The sequence below is a fragment of the Herpailurus yagouaroundi genome, unplaced genomic scaffold (genome assembly GCF_014898765.1).
Source record: "Herpailurus yagouaroundi ecotype Mexico unplaced genomic scaffold, PumYag 569, whole genome shotgun sequence".
Classification (NCBI taxonomy): Eukaryota; Metazoa; Chordata; class Mammalia; order Carnivora; family Felidae; genus Herpailurus; species Herpailurus yagouaroundi.
Window position 1 is genome coordinate 926,236 of NW_024412786.1, and position 14,197 is coordinate 940,432.

Genomic DNA, 14,197 nt, shown 5'->3' on the forward strand with positions numbered 1-14,197 from the left:
TGACATCAAGAGCCAGACACTTAACTGACAGAACCACCCAGGAGCCTCTTAGTCTAGTTAAAGCAGTGTCTGGCACATGATAGGTACTTAGTAAATATTTATGGAATTATTACTAATTCTTTTTGTCCATTTTTGTCTATAAGATGGTTGGTCTGAGTAATCTGATAGTGCAGTCTCTATAAATCATGTAAGCTGAGCATTCCCTGTAAAGTGGATTCAGTTTTGATCATGTCAAAGTTCCACTCATGTTTGAAGGGAGGGGTTCCCAAACAGTTTTACCTAATCCAGATTTAATCCATTGAGCATTGAACTGATAGAAACAGTAACCAGTAAGTTCAATAACAATACATAGCTCAGATCATGGAATGTTTCTGATTTAAGTGTAGCCTATAAATTAACTACTAAAAATGTAGTTCTTTAAATTACAGGGTTTTGAACCTTTTTTTTTTAATGTTAATTTTTTGAGAGAGAGTGATCAGGGAGGGGCGGGGGGCAGAGGAAAGAGGATCCAAAGCAGGCTCTGTGCTGACAGCAGCGAGCCCAACACGGGGCTTGAACTCAACCAACTGTGAGATCATGACCTGAGCCAAAGTCAGATGCTCAACTGAGTCACCCAGAGGTCCCAGGTTTTGAACCTTTTAATCTATAATGCTGAGCTTCATTTATATTGTTCCCTTAATTTGGTCTTGTTGAGTACTCTATAATATTATATCATAGTATATAATGATAGATGCAAACCATCTCTGTCTACTACATTAGAAGTAAATGTGCATTCACCTTGCTTCAAATATTTTCTCTCTCACTAGTACAGTCTGTACCACCAAACTTTATTATTCCTCAGTTTACAAAGACTTTTTCCTTAATACCCAGATTCTCATCTGGCATTTGGAAACATTTTTATAATAGTGGAATTTTATTTATTGTAGTAAGATATTTAATTTTCTTTTCAATCTTATATTTTGAATAAAGTTACAATTTTGCTTTCGTCAAGTATTCAGCTCCTCACATGAAAAAAAAAAAATACAAGCTGAATAAAAGTAATCCCAAAGGTTTTTCTTTTTCACATCTTCACAATTACTCATTCACACTCAAGGTGTTGCTGTCCTGGACCTGCTTAGCTCTCATCTGACCAAACTGAATCTTTGATTCACTCATTTGGAACTATTTATTTAAGACCTACTTTTGTTCCAGCTGCAGAGGTAACAACATGCACGAAAGACAGCACCTGCCCTTGGGAGGGTTGTTTTGATCTTTTCTCAAGTAAAAACTTGCTAGATTGGAAAGTTGGAAAACAATGTGATAAATCACTGGCTACTGTGGTATTAAGAACTGATAAGACTTAATGTATTACTTTCAGAAGGATATTTTCTGTTTTAAAAGGATTTCTGGAATTAATTCTTCCTAACCAAAAGACAAACCTCACTGATTCACACAGTTCAGTGTTGGTTAAATTGGCAAGAGATTTTGAAGTCAGCCATCCTTTTCATACTCTTTAGTTTAAAATGAATGAGGCCATCTGGGGCTCTTGGGTGCTCAGTCAGTTAATTGTCCAACTTAGGCTCAGGTCACGATCACAGTTTGTGAGTTTGAGTCCCGCATAGGGCTGTGTGCTGATAGCTCAGAACCTAGAGCCTGCTTCAGATTCTGTAGTCTCCCTCTCTCTGTCCCTCCCCTGCTCACGTTCTCCCTCTCTCTCTCTCTGTCTCTCTCGGTCTCTCTCTCAACAGTAAATAAACATTAAAAAAAAATTTTTTTTTTAAGGAAGCCATCTGTACCTGAGACCAATCTTCCCTAGGATAGAATACAATAACTCTAGTCTGATTCTTAGACCTGGGAGGAATCTGCTATGTCTCCTGAGAATCAAAAGAACTGTAGTCGCTTTTTTTTTTCCATCTCAAATTGTTGGACTGTAACAGTGGATTTGTAGAAGCTGTGTGTACTGAAATATGCAGCTTACAGATGAGAGCATATCAGTGCTTCATAATAGTGAGTTGTTTTATATGGATTACATTGAGTAGCTCTACCAAAAAAACAAAGGAAGGAACCTTCCCAGACTTTCCAATCTTTTTATACTTCTTTATGCTTTACGTTTACAATGGAAAAAGTAGACTGAAAAATATGTCATGAAATTTTGTCATTTGCAATTTGTAGCATGATACAGCTTTTCTGTTTGACTGTTGGCAATCTTATGCATGTTTTATAGGATTACTGTTGGTCCTTGTTTTGTTACATATTTACGTGTGTTGTGTGCGTGTATGTGTATATGTATATATACATCCTGTGTGTATATATATGTAACTTGAGAAATGAAAAGCATGCTGCTTGGCCTGAGTAGTTAATGTGTAATTGTGCCTGGTAAACAAACTTTTTTCTTTCAAATTCTGACCATAGAGGGATTGAGCTCTCTTTGCTCTGGTGAGCCACCTTCAGAAATTATGACTTCCTCTTTTTCATCTTCTGAAATGCATAACAATGACCTTACAATACTACACGGAGAAAAAAGCAAAGTGTCAGGCAGTCAGCCTATTTTAGCCAAAGAAGGAAAAGACTCCTTGGCTCTCCTAGATGTGAAAAAGATGGAAAAGCCTCAAGAGACCAGTAAAGACCTAGCACACTCCCCAGATTCTGTGGCAGAAGGAGTTCAGTGTAACCGTCCTTTCATTCCGGCCAATTTCCCAGATCGTCCTGCTTTTCTCTCAAAGGAAATGAGTCTACTGGAACAGCAAATAAATAAAGATCAAGAGTCCAAGAACCCAAATGAGGTACCAAGTACAGGCGGTAAAACTGAATTGGATGCTGATGACAAGTTCACTTTGCTGACAGCTCAGAAACCACTGACCCAGCAGTCTAAGGCAGAAGGCATTTGTAAATATTCCTTGTCCCCATCTGAAGTTTCAGGAGGTGGTGTTGAAAAGGATTCCCCTGAGTCACCATTTGAAGTAATTATTGACAAAGAAGCATTTGACAAAGAATTTAAAGATGTATATAAGGAGAGCACAAATGATTTTGGTAGCTGGGCAATGAACACTGATAAAGAAACATCTGAAGACATTTTAGAGTCTAATGACAAAGTATTTCCACTGAGAAGTAAAGAGGCAGGGCGTTACCCAACCTCTGCATTGCTCACTAGACAGTTTTCACACACAACTGCAGCACTGGAAGAAGTGTCTAGATGTGTGAATGATATGCATAACTTTACTAATGAAATACTGACTTGGGATTTGGTTCCCCAAGCAAAAGAAGAGAGCTGTAAGTCTGACTACGTCACAAAAACCACAGGACTTGACATGAGTGAATATAAATCAGAAATCCCAGTTGTAAATCTTAAAACTAACACTCACCAGAAAATTCCTATACGTTCTATTAATGGGAACACTCCCATCACTAAATCAGCAGGTGATTGGGCACAGGAATCCCTCCCACAAGAAAATGCTAACATTGACAAACCTGTACCGGATTGTCTCAATTCCACAAAGGAAGTCAATATCAAAGGTGTGGGAGGCCATGTGCAGAAACAAGATAACACAGTTGCAGAGTTCCCTGGGTCTCCATTTGACAAAGGTGTCTCTCGGGGTTCTGGAGTGGCCACCGTGAAAGTGGTTTTACCTGATGGCCACCTGAAAGATGAAATGAACTGGCAGAGCGCTGTGTTAGGAGAAGTGACAGAAGCTGATAGTTCTGGTGAGTCTGATGACACAGTAATAGAGGACATCACAACCAGTGTTTCATTTGAAGGTAAAAAAATTCAGGCTGAAAAACCTGTTTCCATTCCAAGTGCTATTGTAAAAAGAGATGAAAGAGAAATCGAAGAGGCTTTCAATTGCAATAGGGAAAACAAAACATGTGAAACCTTTGAAGGGCCAGTCAGTGACCCTGAGGCAGCACACGTTCAGCCTGATATTCCCGAAAGGAGTCCAGTGGGTGAGGCAGCATGTTCACAAGTACGTGATCTGAAGATCATGTCAGAAGATGTGCAGCAGTCAGGTAGTATGAGTGAAGCTGCTGCTGAAAAACATGTTGCAACTGAGAACCCAAAGCATCCTTCAGCTGTATCTCCAGGTGTTCTTCATGAGACAGAATTCTCACTAAATGTGACAACCTCTGCCTCTTTGGAGTCATTACATGAAAAAAATGTTGAAGATGTAGATGATTCTTCCCCAGAGGACCTGATAGCAGCCTTTACAGAAACCAGAGAGAAAGGAATCATAGGTAAAGGTGAAGGGAATGCCTTTGACGCAACATCAGAGAAGACTAGGGACTTTAAAACAAGTCTTGCTGTGGAAGTCTTGCATGAAAGTGAGTCAGGTGGTTCTGAAATTAAAGACCGAAGAAGCGAACACATGGAACAAAGCAAAGAAACAAATGGAAGTGAGATTCTGGGTGTTTTCCCTGCCCGAGGTACTCCAGTGGCATCTCTTGACTTAGAGCAGGAAGAGCTCACAATCAAAGCCCTTAAAGAATTGAGTGAAAGGAGGACTGAGAAGTCAGCTTCTGTACAGGGTGATGTAGAATCTCCTCCTGAAGAAACACTCGAGCACACTTTCACATGTGCTCCAGAATCCTCTTGGCTTCAGAGAGCATATGATGTCCTAGAACACACAGAAGTTAACACTGGATCTGATCTTGGGATTTCCAAGAAGCCCACAATTGTCACAGAAACTACTAGGGTAGATATTATACCGAGCCTTAGTAAGACTGAAGTGGTAAACAAGCAAGTCCTAGCAAGACTTCTGACGGACTTCTCAGGTAATCATTTACATTAGAAATACTGCATGTGATTACTTCTGCTGTGATTGATTATTTAATAGAATGCCATTTTTCTAAGTCTCTGATTTTATATCAGGAAAATTATGGCAAGAATAAAAACACATTGTATAGTGGAGAAAGGTAAATTTTTTTCATGGTTGCTTGATTTGGTTTTCTTCTACAAATATTTCCCAAATCAGAACACTTGTTAAAATTAATATTCTCCTTAAAACATTTTTTTTTATGCTCCAATTGTTTCAAGGTTCTCCTGTCCCTATAGGTTGGCCCTAGGGCAGTTGCTGCATTTAAGGATGTCATTAGGCATATATTTATTTACAAAGCTTATTTTTTTTTAATAATTTTTAAAACTTTTTTATTTTAGAGAACAAGCACAAGCAGGGGAGAGGGGCAGAGGGAGAGAGAGAGAGAGAGAGAGAGAGAGAGAGAGAGAGAGAGAGAATATCCCAAGGAGGCCCCACACTCAGCACAGAGCCTGATGCAGGGCTTGATCCCATACTCTGTGATCATGACCTGAACTGAAATCAAGAGCCAGTTACTCAGCCAACTGAGCCACTCAGGCACCCCCAAAGCTTATTTTTAAATCTCCATAACAGTTGCACTGCTTAGCACTTGGGTTTTTTGCTGTGGGCCTTGTGAAACCTATTTAGCAATCAAAGATAAAGGAATTCCTGCTGGGAATGACAGCAAATGAAACTTTTAATTAATTTGATCTTATACTACAGAGATTTTATGTTCTGAAAGTAGGTAACCAGTATTATATTGTAGTACTGTTTTGTGAGTATTGCTCAAGAGAAGTCATGCATTCTTCTACTTTGGACCTTATTTAATATTGTTCAGGCCAACATTTATTATGTGGTACTAGAAGCCCTTCCCATTGTCTCTGTTTATTTGATTACTTTTCTCACACTCCGCCTTCAGTTAAGTTACTTCAAATGCTATCTGTTCCGGGGTCTTAGAAGATGTAAGAAAAAAAGGATATTCCAAGCCTTCCAAAAGGTACCCCCAACTTCTGATCTAAGCTCTATACTTACTATATGGTCACTCATAGGTGCTATATAGGGATCTGTGGTTGTCCAAACTTCTTTGACAGTAGATCCCTTTTTTCAAATGAAATCATACATAGAGTTACAATATTTAAAATAAAAAGATTTTTTTGTTAGGATAAACTTATAAATGTGATTATACTATTTTCTTTTATCCTCTTCTTCTTCTGTAAAGGTTTTGTTATGCAAGAATGGACAGGAAGCCCAGCCCTTAGCAGCCACTTTCCTATCCTGGTGGCAGACAGAACCTGCTCAGCTCCTCTTGCTGGGGTGCCTCTCGTGAGGAGTGAAACACACCTCTCAGATCTTGTCTTGCACTGATGTGATGTGCTTGGTGTGGTGCTCATGCCAGCAGTGCTTTGGCTTGCTCAAGTTCTTGGTCACCTTGGGGCCCTTGTTGAGACCCATGACCATGGGGTCTGCAGAGACGTGGTTGCTGCTCTTCAGTGGCTGCTGAAGTGGAAGGGCACCATTTCCTTTATATTTCCTTTCTGAAGACCACAGGTGGTTTACTTAGTCTTTCTAAATTTTAATCTTTAATATAGAGATAATTGTGCTTACCTTATATTAATATTGTAGGGATTAAATGTGGAAATGCAGGTAATGCAGTGCTTAGCATATAATAAATACCGCATAGTACAGGACCTAGCATGTGGTAGGTATCGGGTAATTGTTAGTGAGTGAATTGATCAGTATCAGTGAAAACATTGAGACTGTTTCACAAACTAAAAAATTTGAAGTGACTGCTAAGGATAGCTGTTATCCTCTAGTGATTGAAGATTGCTGAGCTTGGATTAAGGAGTGAATTCTCATTGTTGCTTTACAGCATCTAGAAGTGTGGCTTTGAGCAATGAAGTTATATCACCTTTTGGGGCCTTAGTTTTCTTATCTATAATGCGAGAATGTTGAAGATTATCTTCAGTATCATTTTAATAATACTCTCTGACTGTAGGGGCTCCTGGGTGTCTCCATCAGTTGAGCATCTGACTCTTGATTTCAGCTCGGGTCGTGATCCCAGGGTCGTGGGATTGAGCCCTGCACTCGGTGCAGAGCCTGCTTAAGATTCTGTTTCTCTAAAATATAAAAATCATATTCTCTGACTCTAGATTTCCTCATGAGTTGTTGTTGTAATTCTTATACGTTCTTTTGTGTGATGAGGCATATGGGAATTAGGCTGCAAGAATTGTGGTGTCTAATTTTGGCACATTCCTGCTTTAGCATGACCTTAGCTCATCTAACTGGTTCAACATCTTCCTTTGTTAATATGGCTATAATTATTTTGCCATCCTTTATAGTGTTGTAGTAAATAACAAACTGTGTAAATACTAATTATTACTAATTCTTAACTGAGTTATTTAATCTATTGTGAGAGGTGAAAAGGGCCGTGGAAGTTTAGGATATTTGTCACTGGCTAAATTCTGTGATTAGTAGATATATTTAGATGCTAATTAAAAACCAATATAATTAGATCAAGACGCTAAAAAGTCTTCCTTTGCAGGCTTCAAAACAAAAAACCTTTTTATTTATTTTTTTCTTTTCTTTTTTTTTTTTAAGTTAATTTATTTTGAGAAAGAAAGAACAGGGGAGGGGAGAGAGGGAGAGAGGGAGAAAGAGACTCTGAAGCAGGTTCTGTGGTGCAGAGCAGTGGGGCTCAATCCCACGACCCTGGGATCATAACCTGAGCTGAAATGAAGAGTCAGATGCTCAACCAACTGAGCCACTCAGACGCTCCCAGAAAATCTTTTTAAATTGTCTTACTTTATGAATAAATCTTTAAAATGTAACTACTTCAGCAAAATACATCAGTCTCTAGTTCTAAGTAGTACATCTGAATAGCCTTCCTTTTAAAGTTAAACCAGTTCGGGACACCTGGGTGGCTCAGTCACTTGAATGTCCAACTCTTGATTTCAGCTCCAGTCATGATCCCAGGGTCATGGGATCAAGCCCCACGTTGGTCTCATTGTGGAGCCTGCTTATGATTCTCTCTCTCTCTCTCTCTCTCTCTCTCTCTCTCTGCCCCTCTTCCCTTCTCATGCTCTCTCTCTCTCTCTAAAATAAAAAAATTTAAAAAGATAAACCAATTCTGTAATTATGTTCTGCCTGAAACTGTGGGGGGAAATAGGCAAAAGAAAAGTATTAACGGTATTTTATTTTTCTTTTGCTGTTTTATGATACATTGTGTATAAACTCCTAATGAAGCCTAATTTCATTCCCTTTATGATAACATTATAGTTTAACAACTGTGATATGAGCTATGATATAACTAATTGGGGAAAATTTAAATCTCTGCTCATACACCTAATTGAGTGAAGACCGTTTTTTGGATTTTAGTATCCAGATTGGCAAGAATGCAAGGAAATAGGCAGGTATATATTTTGGTGACAGGTGTGTGTAAGTTGTGACAACTTTTTTGGAAGACATTTTGGCAATATGTAACAAAGACCTAGAATTGAGCTAGCAATTATGTTTCTAGGAACTTATTCTAAGGGGAAGAAATTGTACGTGCAAAAACAAAGATGTTTTTTGTAGTGCTGTTCAGAATATTGACAGGTATCTCAGTGTCTTAACAATTAGAGATTGGTAGAATATGTTAAGACCTATCTGTGCAGTCAAGTATGCAGCCACTGAAGTTGTTGCAGGTTTTTTTTAAGAAATGGAAAAATATAGGAAAGTACAAAAAGACATACACTCACATTTCTATATGTAGAATTAACTTCTATTAATTAACATTACTGTTAATGGTCATGATTGCCTCCAAACCAAGGAACCCTTCGATTACCACCTGTCCCACTTACTCCCTTCTTCCCTTCTCTGGAGGCAACCACCATCATGGACCTGATAAATGCTTTCAGTTTACTTTAAATGTATGTGTATGTAGTATTGGTTTGTGTTTTTAAACTTTTATTAATATTACCATCTTTGATATCCAACTTGTTTCATTTGACATTAGGGTTTTTTAACTCCTTCCATACTGAAATATATATAATTTCAAGGAAATGAATAATTTATTCATTTTGACAGCTGTGTAGTAATCCTTTTTATCTATGTTATTTCCCTTTTGATTAGTATTTGGGCTATTTTACATTTTTTACTCTTAAAGACAGTGCTGAAGTTAACATCTTTGTACTTGTCTGGTTTTACACATATACAAGTATTTCTCTAGGGTCAGACTGCTGCTGCTCATCAATTTAACTTCTAGGTATGTGCATTATTTTTCTAGTTCTTGTCAGTTTGCCATCAGAGCTGGAGTTTCTGCTGGTATGTGAAAATGTTCATAATTTACTTTTAAAGATTTTATTTATTTTTTTACATGATCTCTACACCCATTGTGGGGCTTGAACTTAACCCTGAGACCAAGAGTTGTGTGCTCTACTGACTGAGCCAGCCAGGTGCCTCAAATGTTCATAATTTATTAATAAAAATTGTATTATTGAATACCTTTGTAGAGTTTTTGTTATATGATGGAATGATTACAGTAGAAAAGCACAAGTTAGAAAACAAGATATTCAGAATAATGATTAAAAGTGAATCTATATTGGGTGCCTGGCTGGCTCAGAAGAGGATGCAAGTCTTGATCTCATGAGGATAATGAGTTCAAGCCCCATGTTGGGTGTAGAAATTACTTAAATAAACAAAACTTTAAAAAGATTTTTAAAAATCTGTATACCCACACATGTGAAACTGAAGTAAATTTTTAAAAAATAACATCACGATGGTTTTTCTTGCAGTATGGCCAAGTAGGCTTTTACTGGAACTGATCTTTCTGCATATAACTATATATTCTGGACAAAATTGGAAGGAAAAAAAAGATCAGAAGGCCCTGGAAAATGAACAAAAGCAAGCAGATTCTGAAAAGGGACTGACACTTCCAAGAAGAGAAAACATGGAATCTGTTCTCCATGTTTACTGCTCTTAGCCAGATGACAGGCTGAAGTTGACACCCAGCAGATTGGCTAATAAAGCTTTCATAGAAAACTTACGAGAGGACAGAATTTGGGTCAGCCACAGCCATTCAACCACTGAAAAGTAAGAGAAGGAAGAATCCTGGAGAGGAAAGATCCAGAGAGTGAGAGCCTAAACTTCTGTGTACATACTCTCTGTATACACCTCCATTTAATCCTTGAACTACACACATGCTTGGAAGACTACAGGCAGCTCAGCTCTAGAAAAAAGAAGTGAACTAAGATTGGAGATGGTGCCCAAGAGGCAAGAGTTTGCAGTTTGATGCACCAAATTAGGTGCATACTGAAACAAGTATCAGCACTCTCCAGAGGAATATAACGGAGTCCAGAGGCTGTACAACGTAATATTCACAGTGTCCAACATATAATGCAAAACTACGCATTTTAAAAGCTGAGAATATATGACCCGGTCTGAAGAAAAGGACAGTGAACAACAACTAACTTCATTTGTTGGAATTTGGAAACAAGAGTTTTAAGGCAGCTCTTACTATGAAATAGAGAAAAATACAAGAGCCAAGTGGAGGTTTTAGAACTGTAAAATACAGCTGCTGAAATCAAAATTCACTGAGTAGCCTTAACAGCAAAATGGAGATCACAAAGGGAAAGAGTCAGTGAAGTTGGTAACAGATGAACAGAAAGTTATCCAACCTGAAGAACAGAAAGAAAAATATATTACTGAGCTTCGGATACCTTTGGGAAATTATTATAAGATCCAACTCATATAATTGGAAGTTTCAGAAGGAAAGGACAATGAGAGACAGAAGTGAGAATATATATGAAGACAAAATAGCAAAAGAATGCCTCATTAAACACACACACACACATTTACTGATTAAAGAAGCTTTAGCGGAAACATTAAGATAAGAAAAGAACCATACCTTTGTACATGTGTCAGGGGTTCCCATGACCACCTTCAGGCTCAATGATTTGCTCGAAGGACTCAGGATTGAGAAGCTGTTATACTTACAGTTAAGAGTTCATTGCAGCAAAAGGACATAGATTAGAATTGGCAAAGGAGAAAGGCACATGGGATGAAGTCCAGGAGAAAGCAGGTGCAAGCTTTCTGGTGGCCAGAGGAGTCACACAGGGATGCCCTTAATCTTCCCATCAGTGATATGACAGCATGTGCAGTGTTGCCAATAAGGGAAGCTATACTCAGTGCTTGGTGTCCAGAATGCCATGCAGTGCCCACATGGCTGACCCTAGCTACTCAGACCCCCAGAGTAAAACCAGATGTTTGCCATACATCATATTGTTAGAATAAACTCACCTGGTCACACTAGTACAGCATGGCTCAAGTGCTCAGGCATGCAAAAAAACACCAGCCAGAGTAGTCCAAGGGCTCAGAGTTCATCTCCTAGGAGCCAGCCAAGGACCAGTCCTGAAGACTGACCTTTCTTTGGCATGTACAGGGTTTGAGCATTTGAGGCCTACTTAGTTAACCCTTTCTTTTACAGTATTATAGTCAAATTACTAAAGCCAAAGATGAGAATATCTTAAAAGTAACTATAGAGCAATGAATGACATATAAAAGGGAATGGCAATTATAATTAGAGCTAGCTTCTTACCAGAAACCACAAATGCTAGAAGACTGAAATAACATCTTCCAAAGTGTCAAACAGGGAAAAAAACGCCGACCCAGATTTCTCTATTCAGCAAAAATACTCTGCAAGAATGAAGGCAAAATAAAGACTAAATTATTAGATAAAAGAAAACTAAGAGTTTGTCACTAGAAGATCTGCACTATAAGAAACACTAAAGGAAATCCTTCAGATTAGAGTTGATACCAACCAGATAGAAACTCAGACCTCCAGGAAGGAATAAAGAGCATTAGAAATGCTAAATACCTGAAAAAATACTAAAGGCTTAATTTTTCGGGGTGCCTGGCTGGCTCAGTCAATAGAGCATGCAACTCTTGATCTTAGGGTCGTGAGTTCAAGCCCCACATTGGGCGTAGAGCTTACTTAAAAAAAAAAAGTTTTTCCTCTAATTTAAAATATATAGGACTTGGGGTGCCTGGGTGGCTCAGTCAGGCGTCCGACTTCAGCTCAGGTCATGATCTCACAGTTTGTGAGTTCGAGCCCCGTGTCGGGCTCTGTGCTGACAGCTTAGAGCCTTGAGCCTGCTTTGAATTCTGTGTCTCCCTCCCTCTCTGCTCCTCTCCCCCTCTCATGCTCTGTCTCTCTCCTTCAAAAATAAATAACATTTAAAAAAAATTTTAAGTATATAGGACTCTTCAAAGCAGAAATTATAATGTGTGTGGAGATTGTAATGTTATTCATATAACAATTTAGAACAAAAGAATATATGAACTTCTATAGCAAGAATTTCTACATCTTTTTGAAGTGTAAGTATTAATTTTAAGTAGACTGAAAAGTCAAAGTTGTGTATTATATACTCGGAAACAACCACTAAGATGATAATACAAAGGCATAGCTGAAAAGCCAATAGATCAAATCTTCAAATAATCAAAGAGAAGGCAAAAAAAGAAAAAAGAGGAAATGGTGATAAAATGGGAGACTTAATGCAACCATATCAATATGTTTAGTGGACTACACACTACGATCAGTAGAATGGCAGACTCAATAAAACTGCTAGACCATCTATGTGCTATGAAAGCTGCACATTAAAGACACAGGTAGGTAAAAAGTAAACAGATGGAAACGTATATACCAAAAAATATATAAATGAATACCATGCAAAATTTAAGCATAAGACAACAAAGGGTATTACCAGAAATGAAAAGTGACATGTTGTCATGATAAAAGGTATCAAGAAATCTTCAGCCATAAATGTGTATGTACTAATAACAGCTTCAAAATACTTAAAGCAAAAATTTCAGACTTAAGAGAAATAGGCAATTCTGTAATCATAATTGGAGTGTTTTTTTTTTTTTTTTTTTAAGTTTATTTTGAGAGCTCACACGTGTGAGCAGTGGAGGGGCAGAGAGAGAGGGAGAGAGAATCTCAGGCAGGCACTGCTGTCATCATGGAGCCTAGTGTGAGACTTAGTCTCATGAACCGTGAGATCATGGCCTGAGCCAGAATCAAGAATCAGATGCTTACCTGACTGAGCCGCCCAGGCACCCCTGGAAGATTTAATACCTCTTTCTCAGCAATTGATAGACCAACCTGCACACACCTATGCGCACACACACAGACCTGAGTGCTGCAGTCAACCACTTTGACCTAGATGATATTTATAGAACGCCGTACCCTGCAATGGCAGGATACACAGTCTTTTGCAAGTGGACAAGAAATAAATTTACCAATGTAGACAATATGCTAGGCCATAAAAAAACCCAGTGAACTTAAAAGATGAAAAGCATACAAAATATATTCTAAGACCATAATGAAATTAAATCTTAAATGAAAATAAGATACCTAAGAAAATTCCTAAGCATTGAGAAATTAAGCAAGACACATTTACATAATCCATAGCTCAACGAAGAAATCACAAGAAAAAATTTTAAGTGCTTTAAACTGAAGTACAGTGAAAATACAGTATATCAAACTTCTGGAGTGCAGTGCAGAAAGAAATTTATAGCTCTCAATGCTGATATTAGAAAAGAAAAATATCTATATTCAGGGATTTAAGCTTTCAATTAAAAAAGCTAGAAAAGGGGGCACCTGGCTGGCTGGCTCAGAGCACGCAGCTCTTGATCTCGGGGTTGTAAGTTCGAGCCCCGTGTTGGGTATAGAGATTACTTAAAAATCTTTAAAAAAAATTTTTTTAAGCTAGAAAAAAGAGCAAAGTAGGGGCGCCTAGGTGTCTCAGTTAAGCATCTAACTTCAGCTCAGGTCATGATCTCATGGTTTATGAGTTTGAGCACAGTGTTGGGCCCTGTGCTGAGGAGCCTGGAGCCTCCTTCAGATTCTGTGTCTCCCTCTCTGTCTCTGCCCCTCCCCTGCTTGTGCGCCGTCTCTCTCTCTCTCTCTCTCTCTCTCTCTCTCAAAAATAAACATTAAAAAATATTTTTTAAGTTAAAAGAAAGAAAAAAAAATTTTTTTTTTCAACGTTTATTTATTTTTGGGACAGAGAGAGACAGAGCATGAATGGGGGAGGGGCAGAGAGAGAGGGAGACACAGAATCGGAAACAGGCTCCAGGCTCCGAGCCATCAGCCCAGAGCCCGACGCGGGGCTCGAACTTGCGGGCCGCAAGATCGTGACCTGGCTGAAGTTGGACGCTTAACCGACTGCGCCACCCAGGCGCCCCAGAAAATATTAAAAATAAGAGCGGAAATCAGTGGAATAAAAAACAAAATTAACAAAGCCAAAATTTAGTTCCTGGAAAAGATCAACAAAATCGACTTCTTGACTGATCAAGAAACGAACAGAACCAGATTACCAATATCAAGCATGAAAAAGGGATCACCACTTCAGATCCTACAGATATTAAAAGGATAATAGAATATTATGAATAGC

General features: G+C 38.4%; 1 protein-coding gene across 6 annotated transcripts in view; it reads left to right on the forward strand.

Annotated features, from left to right (window-relative positions):
- The window catches only part of RTN3 (reticulon 3), a 59,834-nt gene that overhangs the window by 20,365 nt on the left and 25,272 nt on the right, over positions 1-14,197 (forward strand). For 3 of the 6 annotated variants that reach the window (XM_040465660.1, XM_040465661.1, XM_040465662.1), the window contains one exon: positions 2,392-4,746. The exons of 2 other annotated variants lie outside the window; for them this stretch is intronic. In XM_040465660.1, coding sequence (XP_040321594.1) covers positions 2,392-4,746 — 2,355 coding nt within the window. Of the gene's footprint in view, positions 1-2,391; positions 4,747-9,538; positions 11,704-14,197 lie in introns of those variants that run through there. One more of the 6 variants, XM_040465663.1, reaches the window with a different exon arrangement.